The 20453-nt window shown below is 43.6% G+C and overlaps 1 protein-coding gene across 1 annotated transcript in view; it reads left to right on the forward strand.

The window, feature by feature from the left end:
* Nucleotides 1–20453, forward strand: part of LOC126088400 (uncharacterized) — a 422478-nt gene that overhangs the window by 389786 nt on the left and 12239 nt on the right. The window contains exons 9-10 of the mRNA XM_049906540.1: nt 6031–6197; nt 6284–6398. Coding sequence (XP_049762497.1) covers nt 6031–6158 — 128 coding nt within the window. The 3' untranslated portion in view covers nt 6159–6197; nt 6284–6398. The remainder of the gene's footprint in view (nt 1–6030; nt 6198–6283; nt 6399–20453) is intronic.

Here is a 20453-nt window from a genome sequence, read left to right on the forward strand (position 1 = left end):
CATTAGACTCTAATTGAAGGGCCAGTATTAGCTCTCACTTGAGTTGTTCCAGAGCGTCGACGACGAACTGCAGACGAGTCGAGCTGCTCCGCTATAAGTAGCCGGTGTGTAGATAATCTATTACCACGCACATGACTCGGCGGAGGGAAGTAGAATCCCAGCGAGGAGCCTTGGGTTGCCCTTGTCCTGCAATCTGTCAGTTACAATATTGCTCTCGCCATCGGCCGAAGTCCTAAGAGAGGTCGCATTGGAGGTAGTCATGTACGTGATGCTTATCCATTTGCTGGGTTGCCGGTCCATCAGGAGATTTGCTGGTGTATGACGGTAGGCAGGGTGTTACTGGAGCCTCATACATTTGTCCACACCCGTCACGTTCTTGGTGGCTCTCTGAGAAGATGGCACCTCACAAAGTCCCCACAGGGCACGCTACTTCTGTATGTTCATTCTCACATTTCACAATCGAGTAAGTCTCCCACTTACTTAGCCTTGATGTCACACTAGCGTCTGAAAACTCTCCTGCACGTCCTTGCTCCTTGCCAAAAGTACTGCTCTTCTGACTTTCCCTAATGGCAGTGTACCTTAGAATTTTAATTAACTCATTGTGTCTAAAGATTTATAGCATAACAAGTACAACGTAATTACACAATGGGCAAAAATTTTATGTAGCACACCTGTATTATAGTGTCACATACTTACGTAATCAATATAACAGCCTTATGTAATACTGATAATATTAATAATCTTTTCAAATTAATGTTCGAGGGTAAGTCAATTATTATAAGCAAAGTAGTTATAAAACTTTATTGTAATCAAATAGGAAACGTACAAGAACAGCATTTTTCGACACAGTCTCCTTTCGCTTCAACGCACTTGGTCCATCGTTGTACAAGCTTCCTGATGGCCTCATAAAAGAAGGTTCTCGGCAGAGTTGCGAGCTAGGAATGCACCACTTCTTTCACTGCTTCGTCCGAGGCAATTGACGGCCCCTTAATGCCCGTTTGAGTGGACCAAACAAGTGATATTCAGAAAGGGCAAGATCGAGGCTATATGAAGGATGACCCAGTACTTAAAATTTGAGTTTCTGGAGCATTTCAGCAGTGTGAGCAGCAGACGGGCATTGTCGTGCAACAACACAACACCTTTCACCTTCTGCCAGCAATCCCCGGTGTTTGCTTCGACTTGCAGACTTTAGCCTGGCAGTAAGCATCTCAGTGTAAAGTGCACTGTTTATTGTTGTGCCCCTATCCACTGGACATTGTGCGTCTCAAAAAACCGTAAGCATCAGTTTTCCTGCGGACTGTGGGGTCTTTAACTTTTTCTTGCACGACGAATTTCGATGTTTCTCTTCCATACTCTGCCATTTACTCTCCGGCTCGTAATAATGGATCCATGTTTCGTCACCAGTCTATGAAGTTGTCCACTTCATTACCATAGCGATCCAAATGCTTTTTGCACATGTACAAGCATCTTTGTTTATGCAACTGTGTGAGTTGTTTTGGGAATCATTTTGAGCAAACTTTATGAAACCAAAGTCTGTTGTGGGTGATTTAGTATGCACAACCGTGACTAATTTGCAGACTATGTGCCATTTCGTCAATAGTTAATCGTCTGTCTAAGAGAATAATTTCACGTGAACGCTCTATGGTTTCTTTATTTGTCGCGGCAAACGGTCGTCCGGCTCTTTCATCGTGCGTAACACTTGTGCGACCATTTCGGAATTTTTCAATCCATTCGTAGACACTCCGTTGTGGAGAAACACTGTTCCCGTACTGCAACGAAAATCTTCGATGAATTTTGGCCCCTGATACGCCTTCCGATTACAAAAGAAGGATCACTGAACATTGCTCTTCATTGGTGCAAATAGACAGCGGAGCAGCCATGATTAACAGCACGGCAGCGACAACGAAACTAACCTAGCAGCTTGAATATTGCAAAGATATAACCATAAATAAACAAAACATGCTTCATCAACGTTAAACGACAGAAATACCAAAATAAACAAAAATATAACTAAATTGCTGATAATAATTGACTTACCCTCGTAGTTTCGTGACTGAAACATAGTCAGTGGCTTTGCTTTTACCCTTCATAAATTTTGACTTTAGCCCTCAGGATGGGAATCATTGTACTACAATTCTCCGATTAAAATTACTTACTGGTTGACATTTCAGTGAATCGAGTGGTAGATGCCAGCCACCGGCTCCATTGTAATTCTTTCCCGCTGTGTGTCAGTTCTGCAGAAACATGCAGCGCCTTGTAAAGTGCCGCTGGCTGGTCATCGGTAACATTGTCCCCCGCCACTGCACTCTGTGAATCAGAGTAATTTTAATCGTAGTGTATAGTCGAGCCTCGGTCTCTCTCTACAGTTATAGCCCACTCTTCCACCTGCCTTACGTCTCCCGTCTTTAAACAGGTAACTTCCCGCCCTTGTTGCTGTGTAAGTTGCCGACGCGGCTGACTGCCATGTGGGACGTCCGTGTACGGTTCCCGGTAGTGACGGCGTCTCTTCCTTGGTGGGGGGGCTGGGCTGTAACAGTGCACGTAGTTTCCTGAGGACAACTGAGAAGTTACTCGACCATTTTGCAGAGGTTCCAAACTCAAGATATCCGGGACTTCAGGAACAGCGTTGTGCTAACCAAATGACTCTCCATACCACAACTGAGGGTTTCATTGGATGACGATGACACGGCGGTCGGTCGGGAAGCTTGTCATGGTGGAAGCACCGTCGTGTTAACGCCCAAGAGACTGGGAGTGGAGGTATACTCAAATATTTTTACGATTGAAGCTCTGTCACACGCTGCAAGCATACCCACACCATTAAATAATCTGCGCAGCTACAATAACAGAAACACGAAGCACAGAACATCCCCTTGTTTTATACTCAAGACACATCGCTGGTGGTAGCCAGAAAGTCATCTACCTCGATGATGTCGCCATATTCCTGCTCTGTCTGTCGTGTTATCGTCTACTGTTTCACTCGCGGACGATAATGACTGAACTTTTCTCGTCCGTCAAAGTATCTGTTCAGTAGCCATCCTCCATTTTTATGTAGTTAAAGATTTTAATAGTCTTCTAATGTCACCCAAAGAAATAATTGTTTTCCCTGTGGTCTAGCAGTTAGCGTTTTAGTTTAGCGATGCGGAGTTTTTAGGTTCGATTCTCAGTTACCATTTAAAATTTTCCCTACTCTAAAGATTTGGAACGAGGACAATTGAAAAGCTGCTTGAATACCGGAGAAGAGAAATAGACGTGGGTGTAATTACCAATGAAATTCGCCAGTGGCCGTGTAATTAATGTGTTATTTTATTTTGTTTTGATTACCAGTTTCGGCATTCTACTATGCCAACTTCTGGCCCCATATGCATCTCTGAAATATAAACGGTATTGTCATACAGTGCCATATATTCCTGGATAGAACCTGAATGTACCACACCAGATGTTGGGACAAGCCCGTGAATTCATCAGCGTTAAAATTAAGTGAATGGATCAACAGGGACATAGTAGTTGTCGAATGGATATGGTCGACACTCGATGTTTATTTTTCAACCCGGAAAATGGTATCCGTTATCGCCTTCAGCTTCGAGACTGAGCTGCTTGACCAAGCCGTTACGAGTGCAGAACTATTCAGTATTCGAGGCTAGTAGCATAAGAGTTAGGTCTAGATGGTAGGCCTACTGCGGAAGTAGGAAGGCTACCTTATCTTGCTGAATTTTATGTGTAGGAATTAAAGGAAAGGTTCGCGCTCCATAATGCCAAAGTCTCTACACATTTTTTAATAGTGTTCATTTCTTGATGATAGTCCGAAGTTTTGCTGTTACGAAATGAACACGAAACGAAACCTTATAACTGCCTGTATGCACAGCAGTGAAGCACTGACTGGCTCTATAGCTTGACAATACCATGACCGTATTGTCAATATGCTGGAGCATAGTGTGACTGAATCCACGTTCCGTCTAAATAAACCACGGCCCATTTTAATTCTAATGTCTTATTTCTTCATAAAAATCTGATGCAGTATGCTGGCTTTACAATAATATTATCTCGTTCGCACACAATGCCACGTTTGTTCTGGTAATACCCATCAAGTCTTCAGAGCTCTTCTGGAACACCACACTCAAAATTGTCTGTACACATCACGTCTGTATTTTTTATCGACCACATTCATCTTCTGTATCAAGACGCATTCATGACAAATACCTTTGAGTGTCTACGACTACTTGTGATGGTAAGTGCAAAGAGGTCCCGTCAAAGACAAATTCCAGTGGCTTTGAAACGTCGTTGATACATACTCCGACCACACAGGTTGCTGTCAGCACGACGTACATCCAATTTACTTGCTTCAACAAATTGGCCCTGGAAGCACAGAACACAATTATCCGAAAGTTCCGATGAGCATGTGATATCAACTTAAATGGCATCCCATAACCGAAACGAATGCCTGGAAATCGTGGAAGATTACGTGAAAGTTGTTTCCCGACATCCTGGCCATTGTCATCCAAGGACGAGTTCTATCTTTGGGGACTTTAACTCGAAAGATGTTCGCGTCGCCTAGTTTTCCTATTTTCCACGCTGGGGCGAAAGCCAGGAATCTCTCTATACTGACAGGGATTTCGCTGCGTTGGATACGGCGACTGGCTTCCAGGGTATTGATAACCTCAGATGTTAAGTCCCATAGTGGTTAGAGCCATCTGAACCAATTTTGACTGCCTTCCTGCCACACTTCGCTTACAGTCATCTGCAGTTCTCCTGCGTGTGTAGAACTACCATGTTGTCCGATGTCTTGTAGTGTAACAGACGCTGATCACACATCTCCCTTCTTTACAGCAGCATACGACACGACAAAGTTATCTACAATACCGACTTATAACCCTCCGTTCCCGAACCGTGCGTCTACACATGGAGTGACAGACTGCCAAAGGTGCCGCGTGTATCCGTCCTTCTCTAATCGTTATTGGCATTGCAAACAAAAGGTAAATGGGTAGCACACCAAGAAAGGCGATGCCTGAAGAGCACCTAGAGTTGAAATAAATAATTTGAGATATCGACTGCAAGGAAACGTGATGAGCACGTTGAATCAAATTCTCTTTATTTGTAAAGTAACGTGTTCCTTATGTGAACTGATACATCAACTGATTTCGTAAGCTGTATTAACAGAAATAAAAATAAGAGTAAAACGATCTTTCTGTGTTTCTAAAACGTTTTCAATACATCTGGAACCAATAACATAAACCGTTGTGTTGTATGCCACAGATGTGTCGGGGAAGGGTGGAGGGGTGTTGTCAGTATTCTGACTGATGTGGTGTGGCCCGCCACAACTGTGCTAATCTCTTTACCTCATGGTACTTATATCAAGTTTTATATAGATGTATTTCAATCCTTGTTCTCCCATAAAGATTTTGTTTTTTGCATCTATCAATACACTGCTATCACATGAGTTAACTGCTTATGTCTTCACCCATTTTCTCTCATCCTGTTCTTCCTGAAGTGTTTTCCACACGTTCCTTTCCCCACCGATACTGCTGACTCTAAGTAAAAGTAAACCTATGCAACACACACAAAGGCATTAGTCCAATTGTGTTCAAGGACACGGTTGGGTCTTCTTAGACGTTGCCGGATCTTCTCTTATCAGACTGCTTAATTTTCAGCACCCATCTGTAAGGCACCTCAAAACTTTGATTTTCTTCTTCTCTGTTTATCATATACGCTATGATTCACTTCCATATAAAGTTGTATTCCGTCCGTACATTCGCAGATTTGTCTTCTTCAAATGAAACCTATTACTGATTCAACAATTCTTGTGGCGGAGGGTGCCCTCTTAGCCTATGTTATTCCCTGTCTTATTACCTCCTCATAGGAGAATCCCTTCATCCCATTACTTCCTTAGTCTATAGATAAAGATATTTGTGCTATTCGTCACTACCTTCACCTTCGTTTGGTTTATTCTCAACCAGTGCGACGCTTAAACCAGCTAAACACTAAGTTGACGGGAAAAAACTGCGTTTCTGTAGCTACTTGTTCTTCCCTCGTCAGGAGACAACACGGCGGCCATACAGCGGCAGGAGGCTTCCCGGGCGAGGCGCCTGCGCCACCACCCTGCGGCCGGGGTGCACGTCCTCTCCCTTGTGCTCTTCGCCGCCGCCTGCAGCCTCTACTGCTGACATCTGCCGGCGGTGTGAAGTGTTCCTCGGCTTCTCATGGTGGCCTTTGTGTTTCTGTATATGTCAGTTACACGTGGAATCCGCCACTCTGTGTCTTACTGTACCGTACGGTTATGGGCTTTCAGAGATGAAGGCACTCACACGGATCCCTGAATGTCCTCAGGAGGCTGTCGTCTCAAAGCGGCCTGCTCATCACAACACGCAACTGGACTGCCGGAGCATCACTGAGGATCTGAAGAGGTAATATGGTTTGTTACTTCAGTCTGTCATATGGAAAGCATCAAAAAAACAAATACAGAAAACACAGGCACAAATACACACAATTATTACGTAAAAAATCTATTTCTATCGAGGTATACCTCCTTGGTGCAGAAGGAACTGTCAAGACGAAACATCTTTAACCTACATTTCAAAAACCTTCTTCCATTTGTCACGAATTTTTCTTCCACGGGTAATTCGCCAACTTCTGTGCTGAAGCTAAATCAATTATAGATTAATACAGATCATTTTTCCTTCTAGTGTTGTGTCTCTGTTACGCTCAACATTAGATGGAATGTTGGCAACATGTCTTATACGTACACTACTGGCCATTAAAATTGCTACACCTCGAAGATGTGCTACAGACGCGGAACTAAACCTATCGGAAGAAGATGCTGTGATATGCAAATGATTAACTTTTCAGAGCATTCACACAAGGTCAGCACCGGTGGCGACACCTACAACGTGCTGACATGAGAAATGTTTCCAACCGATTTCTCATACACAAACAGCAGTTGACCGGCGTCGCCTGGTGAAACATTGTTGTGATGCCTCGTGTAAGGAGGAGAAATGCGCACCATCACGTTTCCGACTTTGATAAAGGTCGGATTGTAATCACGGCGATTGCGGTTTACCGTATCTCGACATTGCTGCTCGCGTTGGTCAGCTCCAATGACTTGTTAGCACAATATGGAATCGGTGGGCTCAGGAGGGTAATATGGAACGCCGTGCTGGATCCCAACGGTCTCGTATCACTAGCAGTCGAGATGATAGGCATCTTATCCGCATGGCTGTAACTGATCGTGCAGCCACGTCTCGATCTATGAGTCAACAGATGGGGACGTTTGCAAGACAACAACCATCTGCACGGACAGTTCGACGACGCTTGCAGTAGCACGGACTATCAGCTCGGAGACCATGGCTGCGGTTACCCTTGACGCTGCATCACAGACAGGAGCGCCTGCGATGGTGTACTCAACGACGAGCCTGGGTACACGAATGGGAAAACGTCATTTTTTCGGATGAATCCAGGTTCTGTTTACAGCATCATGATGGTCGCATCCGTGTTTGCCGACATCGCGGTGAACTCACATTGGAAGCGTGTATTCATCATCGCCATACTGCAATCACCCGGCGTGATGGTATGGGGGGCCATTGATTACATCTCTCGGTCACCTCTTGTTTGCAATGACGGCACTTTGAACAGTGGACGTTAAATTCAGATGTGTTATGACCCGTGGCTCTACCCTTCATTCGATCCCTGCAAAACCCTACATTTCAGTGCGATAATGCACGACCTCATGTTGCAGGTCCTGTACGGGCCTTTCTGGATACAGAAAATGTTCGACTGCTGCCCTGGCCAGCACATTTTCCAGATCTCTCACCAATTGAAACCGTCTGATCAATGGTGGTCGAGCAACTGGCTCGTTACAATACGCCAGTCACTACTCTTGATGATGTGTGATATCTTGTTGAAGCTGCATTGACTGCTGTACCTGTACACGCCATCCAAGCTCTGTTTGACTTAATGCCCATGCGTATCAAGGCCGTTATTACGGCCCGAGGTGGCTGTTCTGTGTACTGAGGTCTCAGGACCTATGCGCCCAAACTGCGTGAAAATGTAATCACATGTCAGTTATCGTATACTATATTTGTCCAACGAATACCCGTTGATCATCTGCATTTCTTCTTGGTGTAGCAATTTTAATGGCCAGTAGTGTAGTAAATGTACTGTGAGGCTGTGGTTAATATTCCCAGCTGCTTAAAGATATGTATGCTAGATGTGTGTCTGTTAACTCTGCGCACAATTCTCATAGCTCTCTTTTGTTCAATGAACACTGTTTGCGTAATTGAAGAGGTACCCCAGGAGATTATCGTATGTGGCGCAACTGAATGATAACAGGGAAAGTATATTACCTTAGAGACTTCGGCATCCTCAGATTGGTAATGCTTCCTATGATTAATCTAGCCGAATGTAAAAGTTTTCTCAGGTCTACTGTATGGTTATTCCAGCCTAAGTTTCATCAGTATGTCCACCAGAGAACTTACAACGTTCCAATTTGTTTGTTACTCTGTCCAGTGACATTAATGTATCCAACCGCCAGAAGCAGCTGATTACATTTTGCAGCGTGGACCGCTACGAGACGTGTAGGAAGAGAGTCGGTAAGGTTCCGGAAGATATCAGTAGGGATGTGGAGCCATGTCAACTCGAGTACCGTGACCAGCTGCGCTGTTATTCTTGGTTAACTATCCATGACGAGTACAGCCCCATCGAAGTTCCACAGATTCTATACTGGATTCAACTCCAAGGAGTCTGGTGGCCAGGGGAGTACGTAAACGTCGCTATCTTAGTGCTCTTCGAAACACAAACCATGCCAAGGATAGATGCACATTGTAGTTCATAACTCTAGCCATCCTAAAGAACCATATCAGGAAAACATTCTCCAGAACAAAATGCTCTCTCTCCAAATGATGGTTGCACGTTGTTTTATTTCAAAAGTTTCACGCTGTACGGGCCAGCGGCCATCAGTGCGATGGAACATAAAACGTGAGTCATCTGAAAAATTCTACTGTCACCCGTGAGTGGACGTGCAGCTCCGGTTCTGGAGTGAAGTTTGCAGCGTTGATCACCGATGAATAGTGGTCAGTATGGGTGCATCAACGAGGAGCCTGCTGCGAAGACCCAGAGGCGGCAACGGTTGCTTAACGGTTGTTGAGGGGACACTGTTGATAGCCCCTTGATTAATCTGGGCTGCCAGTTCCTCAACACATGCACGTCTATTAGCCCTTAGGCGTGTCCGCAGACGTCGTTCACTGCTGTCATCTATGACACGTCGTTCGCTACGATGGCCTCAACAGCACCATTTGGCCACGCTCGATTTACTTTAGCCACGGCGGCACGCGAACAGTTCAGAATGCTTCCACCTTTGGCACGAAAGCCAATGATGATGCATATTTGGACGTCGGATAAACTTCTGCGTTTCCTCATTAAGACAACGACTGCACTCTTTATGGTGTCAACACCTGCCCTCAGTAATTGGTTACTGCAAGCTGAACTCGGACATAGGCGGTGGTCACACTGATGTGAATGGACCGTGTATTTATTATTTCCACAGGATGTGAATATTTTTGACACTGTGAAACTGGGTGAGCTGCGGTTTTCAACGTTTCACTTTAATGGCTCTATCACCCGGAAACAGGAGTTATTGTGCCACTTCATTAAAATATAGTCGCAGGTCATTAACATAATACACGAACAGTTGTGGGCTAACGATTGATCCGGTTGTACTACAGTGATAATACATTCTCATGCAGATGATGGATCATCTCTCTTTCCAATACTCTAATAGCCTGTGGTAATTTACTTTGTGCTTTTTCTTAAAAAACAACTTGAAACGTCCCCTTACAACATTTGTACATGACTGTGCTTAAACTGACACACAATATTTTTTTAGCGCAACGCAATCTGACTTTCAGAAATCCCTACAAAGGAATGGCCCTGACTAACATTAACCTATACCTTTTACAAATCACTTACCCCACCAAAAATCTTCGTTACTCGAACTGCTGCAATACAGCGAGCGCCACTACTGCCAGCTAAATAAAAGATTCAAACTACGGAAGTCACTAACTACTGATAGGGATAGTTAGCAAATGAAAGATTTTAATAGAGAACAAAAACTGTATTTACCTTAATAATCATAATATATATAGCAGTTCAATTTCAAAACTCCGCCATCTCTCTCCCCACATCCACCACTGCTGGCGGCTCACCTCCAACTGCGCAACGCTACGCGCTGTTCACATCCAGCTGCCGCTGCCCAACACTACAATGGCAGACAACAATGCAAACTAACCACAGACTGCACACAGCACAGCCAGTGATTTTCATATAGGCGCTACGTAACGTTGCCAATAAGAAAACATAAACAGCCTACTTACATAAAGAAAACATAAACAGCCTACTTACATAGCCGCCATGCTCCCCACAAATAATTTTACAAATTGTTTTGGCCAGTGGCCAATAATGATTTGAAAAAATTTTTTATAATTACAATAACAAAGATATCAAATGCACACACTTATTTATACAATGTTGGTCAATAGCTAAAATTTTCTCACAGTCCATAAAGACAGTCCAGATTGTTCATCACAGTAAAATATCAGTGTTTTTTTTTCAAAGTCTGAGCAGTAAAAGACAATGCACACGGAAGTAGTGGATTTCCATGCAGTCTTGAAGAAGTAGTGTTGTCCTTCCAACGGAAAGACAGTGCTGATTCTCGACATGCAGACAGGTAATAGGGCACAACAGAGCAAACCCACAGTAGAGTCAGTGATTTTCATATAGAGCGCTACGTAACGTTGCCAATAAGAAAACATAAACAGCCTACTTACATAAAGAAAACATAAACACCCTACTTACAAACTGAACCAAGCAGGTGCTGAACTGACTATTTCACAAAAACTTAACTTCTATGATAGGGTGTCAGTACTGAGAGTGAAACCATTTTCCAAGTGCAGCGTATTCTTTTATTTTCGGTGCAACTGACCAACTTCAACCGTGGATTATATTCAAGCACATATCTTAATTTTCCAGTTTCATGTGAAGTGAAACTGGAAACTTAATACATGTGCCTGAAACTCACCAGCAGCTGAAATTGGCAAAAAGCATCGAAAATAAAAAGAACACAGTGTACAGAAATAAAATTTTAAATGTTATGACTGACACAATCAAATGAACAGTTCCACATGACATTAAAGCGCAAGAGAGTGGGGACGCTAAGGTGTAATGCTCGCTAACGTATTTCGTAATCTACTCCATCAGGTCGTGTAAAGAACTTCGTGGACGTTGGACACCCAACACAGTTTGCAGCTGGTGTAGCACTGCGTCTAAACAAATCGATACGGTTAAAGTTGACAGAGCGGTCAGGACACGTACTTTAGCCTAAGGGATTAGTCGCCATCAATATTTATCCTTTAACTGCGGCTTATCCCATATCTTAACGGGAGCGACATCTTAATCTGGATTAGGCAGTGTTACTAGTACAGGCAGACAAGATTCGCTTCCTGTCGCTACCCTGCGATTGGCATATTAATCTAGACTTTCCAATGTTGCTGGTGCAGGCGGGGTGGCCTGATACTTTTCGCGTGACCACCCCCTTCTCCAGTATGGAATTTGTGTAGCCCTTTCTGTCTGCGTCAAATATTATCCACCTGAAAGTGGGAACACGTTGCCGAAGTGGCCGGTAATCGTGTAACTGAGACAGGGCGTGTGTACCAGTTCACCTCGTCGGTTCTCGGAAACGACACAAGCAACATCATGGGTGGCTCGTACACCGTCCCACGTCATTAATTCACCGGACGGATTAGATCGGCCATCAGAGCGGCTCCTCGAATCGTGGAATCGGCATGCTAGCTTGAGAGGCTATCCGTGTGGGTGATTACCTGAAATAGATCCTCTGGATTTTTCTGTATTGTCTTTGCAAGGCCGTAAATAATTCCCTTTGATAAGAATGAAGCGCTTGAACATCTAATTGTACAGTTTTGTCAAGATTTACGTCACTATCCAGTAGTTCTGGAGGGAATTTGTAATTTACCGCAGAAAATGTTGTAACATTGCATCAAAATGTGAGCAGGACACATGTAATCCCTTCTTCAGCATGTGCGAATGTATTGTTAACTGTAACGAGCCGAATCAGTATCGTATTTCTTGTTAACGTAATGGTTGAAATATGAGCCCAGTGAGATATGGACTTAGTCGAAATGATTCATATACATTTGGACTAACAAGCGAATGTTTCATATTGAAAACATTGGTGGCTGTAATGATACATTCGCAGAGATTATCTCGACAACGGATCATTATAGGAACACTTTTACATCTGTTACCGTGTATTTTACCCACGTTACTCACACTAATTAGTATGTTGGGAACCTATGGGGAATGGATAGAGGATTTAAAAAGAGCCAAAATGACCATATAGACGCACCTGGAAAAAAAATTATACACCTGGAGTGACGACGTCGATGTTCATCTGAAGAACCCACATAACACCAGAGGTATAGAAGATGTGCGTATAATTGTTTCAGCGTCGTCCTCAACAGATAGCGTAGTGGCATAAGTACCAGTGTCAACACGCTCACAGTCCGTGGTCGTGCGGTATCGTTCTCGAAAAAAAATTGCTCTGAGCACTATGCGACGTAACTTCTGAGGTCATCAGTCGCCTTGAACTTAGAACTAAGTAAACCTAACTAACCTAAGGACATCACACACATCCATGGCCGAGACAGGATTCGAGCCTGCGACCGGAGCGGTCGCTCGGCTCCAGACTGTAGCGCCCAGAACCGCACGGCCACTCCGGCCGGCTGGTATCGTTCTCGCTTCCCACGCCCGAGTTCTCGGGTTCGATTCCTGGCGGGGTCAGGGATCTTCTCTGCCTCGTGATGACTGGGTGTTGTGTGCTGTCCTTAGGTTAGTTACGTTTAAGTAGTTCTAAGTTCTAGGGGACTGATGACCATAGATGTTAAGTCCCATAGTGACCAGAGCCATTTGAACCATTTTGAACGCTCACAGTCAGAAAGATCGGTGTGGTGAAAACTTGTGGAGCAGGCGGACAACTATGCCATGGCGCTTCCTACAGTCAAGTGATCGATCCTGAAAGAAAGGAGTGAAAATCTGCCCTTCCGAGTGCTGGGATAGTACTTTTGAAGAACCGCCACGTTTTGCGTCAGTTGTGAAAAGATGCTGGTACCAGTGGTCACATGAACATTGTTGCAACCGTAGACGGGGTTTTGGACGCCCACGCAGCACAGACATCCGCCAGGATCGTCGTACTCTAAGGGCACAGCCACTACAACACAAGTAAGAGGGCTTGTGAGACTAAACGTATAAACACGAAATGTTGAGACTGTGGGCACACATACCTGTAACCCGTCTTCCAATCTCGCCAAAGCATCGACGTGCACTTCTCGACTAGTGCCGTCAGAGAATGACTTGGAAGATGGAATGGCACGCCGTTGTCATCACCGATGAAAGCAGATTCTCCCTGCACGCAAGTGATGGTCCTTTGCGTGAACAACGTACACCTTGTGAGCACTGTCTCATAGAGTGCATTTGTCCAAGACACACTAGCCCAATCCGAGGCCGTCTTAACTGCGATAAGCTACAACTCTCCTTCAGCTTTGGTCTTTCTGTAGAGGACGCTAATCAGTGCTCGGTACATGCAGAATGTTGTTAGAGCAATTCTCTTGCCGATTTGGCAGCCGATGGCTGATGTGTTTGTTCCAAGAGGATAATGCTCGTCTACACATAGCCAACACGTGCTCTGATAGACTGCAGCAACTTCCCTGGTCAGCACAATCTCTTGACTTGTCTCCTATCAAGCATGTGTATGATACGATGCGACGAGAGGTGACTCGTGCTTATCGTCATCCAACAATTCTCACAGATATGTATACCACAAGTAGCAGGTGTGTCACAGCGTATCGCAGGATAGTATTTGCCATTTGTACGATCGTCTGGGTGCCAAGTAGTGCTTGGATCGACGCCCGTGCTGGCTGCACTATATACTAATCGTGTTTCAGCACAGGTCGATACCTGGTACGTTAGAAGTCCTATTGATCTGTATATGTAATCGTTTCATGTACTGCATATGCTCCGCTGCAGCAATAAATATTAAGTAAATTGGAAGTCTCAGAAAGGGTGTACGAATTTTTTCCGGCAATGTATATCTGGTCACTTCTTTCTAAATTTCTTAGTGATAGACACGGTGTTTTTGTTACATATTTCTTTTTTTCTAGTGTTCTTGTTTTCAAATCTGATTCTACGGGTATTTTTTTTTTCGATGTTGTCTTGTGATGGCCAGATGAGATGTGCAAAACGTCTACCATTATCTGTAACAACCTTCTAAATGCCACATCGTGAGTTGTCTTAGTCTGTTCACCCTGCACGTGTCTACTGTACCTGCTAATATCCTTCTTGAACAAGCTAGCGAATAATGTTAGCAATCGCAAAAGGTCTTCAAGTAGCTATCAAGTAGCTACGTACTTTACACGCCCCGCCCCCCCCCCCCCCCCACAATCCACCTCAAGAAATTCGATGGCTCGAGCAGAGCGAACTGCACCGGTACCCCATCTTTCATGAACCACATGAACCACAGCTTCCAGCAAAACGTTTAAGTGTTACGTGAAAAACTCATTGTTTGATGTTCCACACTGTGTTTTATGGATAGTCTGTTCCCAATCATCCCAGCCCTGATACGAAGGCTAAACTGTCTATATATATATATATATATATATATATATATATATATATATATATATGTATTTTTTTTTTTTGGGTCATCAGTCTTCTGACTAGTTTGCTGGGGCCCACCACGAACTCCTCTCCTGTGCCAACCTCTTCATCTCAGAGTACCTTTTGCAAACAACGTCCTCAATTATTTGCTGGATGTATTCCAATCTCTGTCTTTCTCTACAGTTTTTGCCCTCTACAGTTCCCTCTAGTACCATGTAAATCATTCCTTCAACTCTAAACCAGATGTGTTATGATCCTGTTCCTTCTCGTCATCAGTGTTTCACATACATTTCTTCCCTCTCCGATTCTGCACAGAACCTCCTCATTCCTTACCTTATCAGTCCACCTAATCTTCAATATTTGTCTGTGGTACCACATCTCAAATACTTCGATTCTCTTCTGTTCCGGTTTTCCCACAGTCCATGTTCCACTACCATATATTTCTGTACTACAGACATACGTTCCAAGAAATTTCTTCCTCAGATTAAGACCCATGTATGATACTAGTAGCCTTCTCCTGGGCGGGAATCCCGTTTTTGCCTTTGAGAGTTTGCTTTTCATGTCCTCCTTGCTCCATCCATCATTGGTTATTTTAGTGCCTAGATAGCTGAATTCGTGAACTTCATCTGCTTCGTGACCGTCAATCCTGATGTTAGGTTTCTCGCTGTTCTCATATGTGCTACTACTAATTACTTTCGTCTTTCTTCGATTTACTCTCAGTCCATATTCTGTGCTCATGAAATTGTTCATTCCGCTCAGCACGTCATGCAATTCTTCTTCACTTTCACTCAACTTCCTTCTTGAATTTTAATTCCATTCCTGAATCTTTCTTTTACTTCCACCATTGCTTCTTCGATATACGGGTTGAACGGCAGGGTGGAGAGACAACATCCTTATTCTACACCCTTTTTAATCTGACCACTTCGTCCTTGGTCGTGCACTCTTATTATTCCCCGTCTCTCCCTATCGCTTATCCTTATTTCTCTCAGACTTTCTAACATCTTGCTCCATTTTACATTGTCGAAGGCTTTTTCAGGGTCGACACAACCTATGAACGTGTCTTGATTTTTGTTTAATCTTGCTTCTATTATCAACCGCAACGTTCGAATTGCCTCACTTTTGTTTTTACCTTTTCTAAAGCAAACTGATCGTCATCTAGCACATCCTCAATTTTTCTTTTCAATTCTCCTGTATTTTATTCTTCTTACGAATTTGGATGCATGAGCTGTTAAGCTGATTGTACGATAATTCTCGTCCTTTTCAGCTCTTGCAATCTTCAAAAAGATGTGGAAGATAGTTTTCCGAAAGTCAGATGACATGTCGCAAGGCTCATACAATCTACACACCAATGTAAATAGTCGATTTGTTGCACTTCCCCCGATTATTTTAGAAGTTCTGAGGGTATGTTATCCATCCCTTCAGCCTTATTTGATCTTATGTCCTGCAAAGCTCTTTTAAAATCTGATTCCAGTACTGGATTCTCTATTCATTCTAAATGAACTCGTGTTTCCCCTTCTATCATATCATACAGATATTCCCCCTTATAGAGACTTTCAATGTATTCTTTTCACCTATCCGCTCTGTCCCTCTGCATTTAGTAGTGGAATTACCGTTGCACTCTTATTGGTCCAACTCTTGCTTTTAATGACACCGAATGATGTTTTAACTTTCCTAATGCTGAGTCTGTTCTTGCGACAATCATTTCTGTTTCGATGTGTTCACATTTTTTCCTGCAGCCATTTCGTCTTCGCTTCTCTCCACGTCCTATATATTTCATTCCTCAGCGACTTGTATTTCTGTATTCCTGAGTTTCTCGGAATATTTTTGTGCTTCCTCCTCTCATCAATTAACTGAAGTCATTCTTCTGTTACCCATAGTTTCTTCCCAGTTTCCATCTTTGTAACTACGTTTTCCTTCCCAACTTTTGTGATGACCCTTTTTTAAGATGTCCATCTCTCTTCAACTGGACTGCCTACTGAGCTATTCCTAATTACTGTATCTATAGCCTTAGAGAACTTCAAAGGTATCTCGTCATTCCTTAGTACTTCCGTATCCCACTTCTTTGATTATTGATTCTTCCTGACTAACGTTTTAAACTTCAGCCTACTCTTTATCACTACTATATTGTGATCTGAGTCTATATCTGATCCTGGGTACGCCTTACAATCCAGTATCTGATTTCGGAATCTCTGTGTGACCGTGATGTAAGCTAACTGAGAACTTCTCGTATCTCCCTGCCTTTTTCAAGCATACCTAATCCTCATGTGATTCCTGAACAGGGTATCGGCTATTACTAGCTGAAACTAGTTGAAGAACTTAATTAGTGTTTCTCTTGCCCCACTCCTTGTGCAAAGCCCATATTCTCCTGTAACCTTTTATTTTACTCCTTCCCCAACAACTACATTCCAGTCCCACATGACTATTAGATTTTTTTCCTCCTTTATATACTGTATTACCCTTTAAATATCCTCAATTATTCTTTCTCTACTTCTTTATCTTCAGCTTGCGACGTCAGCATATATACCTGAATTATCGTTGTCTGTGTTGGATTGATTCTGATAGGATTCTGATAGTATTCTAATCAGAACAACCCTGTCACTGAACTTTTCTCTACCATATCTTCCTATTCATAACGAATCCTACTCCCATTGTACCATTTTCTACTGCTGTTGATATTACCCTATACTCATCTGACCAGATATCCTTGTCTTCTTTCCGCTTCACTTCACTGACCCCTCCTATATCTAGATTGACCCTTTGCATTTCGCTTTTCAGATTTTCTAGTTTCCCTACCACGTTTAAGCATCTGACATTCCACTCCCCGGTTCGTAGTACGTTATCCTTCCAATGTTTGTTCAATCTTATTCTCATGGTCTCCTCCATCTCGGCAGTCCCCTCCAGGAGATCCGAATGTGGGACTGTTACCGAATCTTTTGCCAATGGAGACACCGTCACTACACTTATCAATTTTAGACCACTTGTCCTTTGGATACACGTCACATATCTTTAATGCAGTTGTTTCCATTACCTTCTGCATATTCATGCCTTTGATTACTGCTGATTCTTCCGCCTTTAGAGTCAGTTTCCCACCCCTATGATAGGAGAGTGCAGTGAACCTCTGTCCGCTCTTCCTCCCTCTTTGACAAGGCGGTTGGCAGATCGAGGATGCCTTCTGATGCCGGAAGTCTTCGGTCGCCAATGATGATTATTAATCAGAAATTAAGAAGAGGCGAGATTTGAACTCAGGACACATGAAGTTTTGGTTAATAATCAAAGACACTGCCCCTAGGCCACGGGTGCCACCTAAACCGTTAATGATAGATTATTTCTAAAATTGCAAATTGGTCTATACATGAGTGTTGTGAAAATTCTGCACTCCATTATTGGCAAACTTTGCTTCATCAGTCATTGGTATGGTAGCAAGTGATGGTCCTGAGCTACATCCCCAGTAACCAAATCCAATAAAAACCGTAGAGTAACCTTCCACTGTTGATTGTGTTCTCGGTAGTACAACGACAACAATAGTGGGGATAGTCCGTCACCGTGGCGTACTCCTGTCGCGATCATGAGAGGGCCAGAGATATCACCCATCAATTGAACTTTCGATATTGTACCAGCCAACATCTGTTTGATCAATCGTAGTGTTTTTGGGTCGAGTCCCTGATTTATTGATTGTTGAATAAGGAGTGGTAATCTACAGAATCGTATTCTTGCTTGCATTCAAGAAAGTGCAGATGACTGGAGTATTCTTGATAACCTTGTCTTTTAGAATTGTTTTCATATTGAAGATCTGTTCTGTACTTGAAAAACAGGGGTGGAAATCTGTTTGGTATTAAGCAATTTTTTGTTATAACTGTTCTTATGTTGTCTGGGGTAAGCATGTCAAGGAAATTTGGAAGTTGTGTGGTGTGCGTACTGTAAGACCTTCGGGACACACACCATCAGATTATTTGACTTGTCGCTCTAACGAAGTAGGCGAGTGTCAGCAATATGTCTCGTGGTCTTATTGTGGCGTGTTTATCTTCTGCCGTTAGGTCAGACGATAGAAATACCACTTGCACGCTTAGAGTAGCAGATTGACGGTGACCAACTTTAAACAGAAAATGATTTATTTTCACACACATTTATTAAAATAATAAAAAGAGTAGACATTACGCAAATTGATTTTGGATGTTGTTTACAACTGACAATCTGAAGTTCCTTTGGTCGTGGTACGTTAATCTTTTCTCACATATCTCTGATACTTGGCAAAGTGTCTATTCATTTATCTTCATGGCTATGTACAGGAATATTACAATCTTTTTAGGCGCAGACTGAAACTTGACTATAGACTGTTACAGACAAATGCAGACTGGTGCAGACTAATGCAGACTGGCTAATTGGAGTTCTGTACACTCGTTATAATACCTCGCGCGTTCAGGAATCACTGCGCGAGTGTGATCCGCGAGAAGAAAAGGTTCTACGTTAGCAGCAATCTCACTGGCTGCGTTACATATTAATATGCGGATCGGCGGAAGTAGAATTTGGTCCGTCTCTAAGATAGCGCCATCTCGTAGTGCGGAGACGGACGAGCGCTGCCCCTGCGCTGTTGTGCTTAGCGGGGCGCGCTCTAGTGGGGATGTTGTGTACGCGCTGACTACGCGGAACTATGTACACAAGCAGGTGGCTTTTAGTAGAGAGACTCCTCTGTAGTTGTTCACATTCGCCCTGTCTCCCTTCTTGTGCAGCAGATGGGTAAGTGCACATTTCCAGTCGTGAGGAAGCTTCTCTGTTGGCTAGATGATTGTGATTGTTTGTTCCTGTAACGACTTTGGTCAGAGATCGTTTTCAAGTTATGCAATTATGTCGTCTCCACCAGTGGACCCGTTGTTTCTAAATCTCTTCACATGTTGGGGCAGTGACTCTAGGTGAGTGGAGGTGCTGTCCTGTGATGGCAATGTGGTTTCAGGTTCAAGAGAGTCATGGAAAACAAAATGTAAATTCCTAACAGTTCTCTTGATTAGATAATGCAAGTTTTCCATCTTATTTTCTGAAGCATTAGTTTTAAGGTGTGTGCCCATGGACGTCCCATGAGGAAGTCCGATATACCCACATCAAAAAAAGTTTTGCATCACCCCAGTTCCCAGAACTCCTGAAGATAGACGCTGACTGTGGATATTGTATCACAGACACAGTCCCTTTGACTATTCAGAGATGTCATTAAACCTACCCAAAGATGTAAAAAACCTTAGAGGAGCAACGCATTTTAGACGGAGGGGGTCCAACAGCCGATCAGTTCCAATCATTCCACCAGGAAGGAGGTACACGGGTTGTGTTGTCTGTAGTTCAACCATGCCTAGACAGTCAATACCGTGGCTCGATTGCGTCCGCATTGTTACTTTGTGTCAAGAAGGGCTCTCAGCATGGGAAGTAACCAGGCTTCTCGGAGTGGATCAAAGTGATGTTGTTTGGACACGGAGGAGATACAGAAAGACAGGAATTGTCGATGACATGCCTCGCTCAGGCCACCGAAGGGCTACTACTCCCGTGGATGTCCGCTACCTACGGATTATGGCTCGGAGGAACCCTGACAGCAACGACACCCATGTTGAATAATGCTTTTCGTGCAGCTACAGGACGTCGTATTACGACTCAAACTGTGCGCAAAAGGCTGGATGATGCACAACTTCACTCCCAACTTCCAAGTCCAGGTCCGTCTTTGCAACCACGACACCATGGAAGGCGGTACAGATGGGCCCAAC

The sequence above is a fragment of the Schistocerca cancellata genome, chromosome 6 (assembly GCF_023864275.1).
Source record: "Schistocerca cancellata isolate TAMUIC-IGC-003103 chromosome 6, iqSchCanc2.1, whole genome shotgun sequence".
Lineage (NCBI taxonomy): Eukaryota > Metazoa > Arthropoda > Insecta > Orthoptera > Acrididae > Schistocerca > Schistocerca cancellata.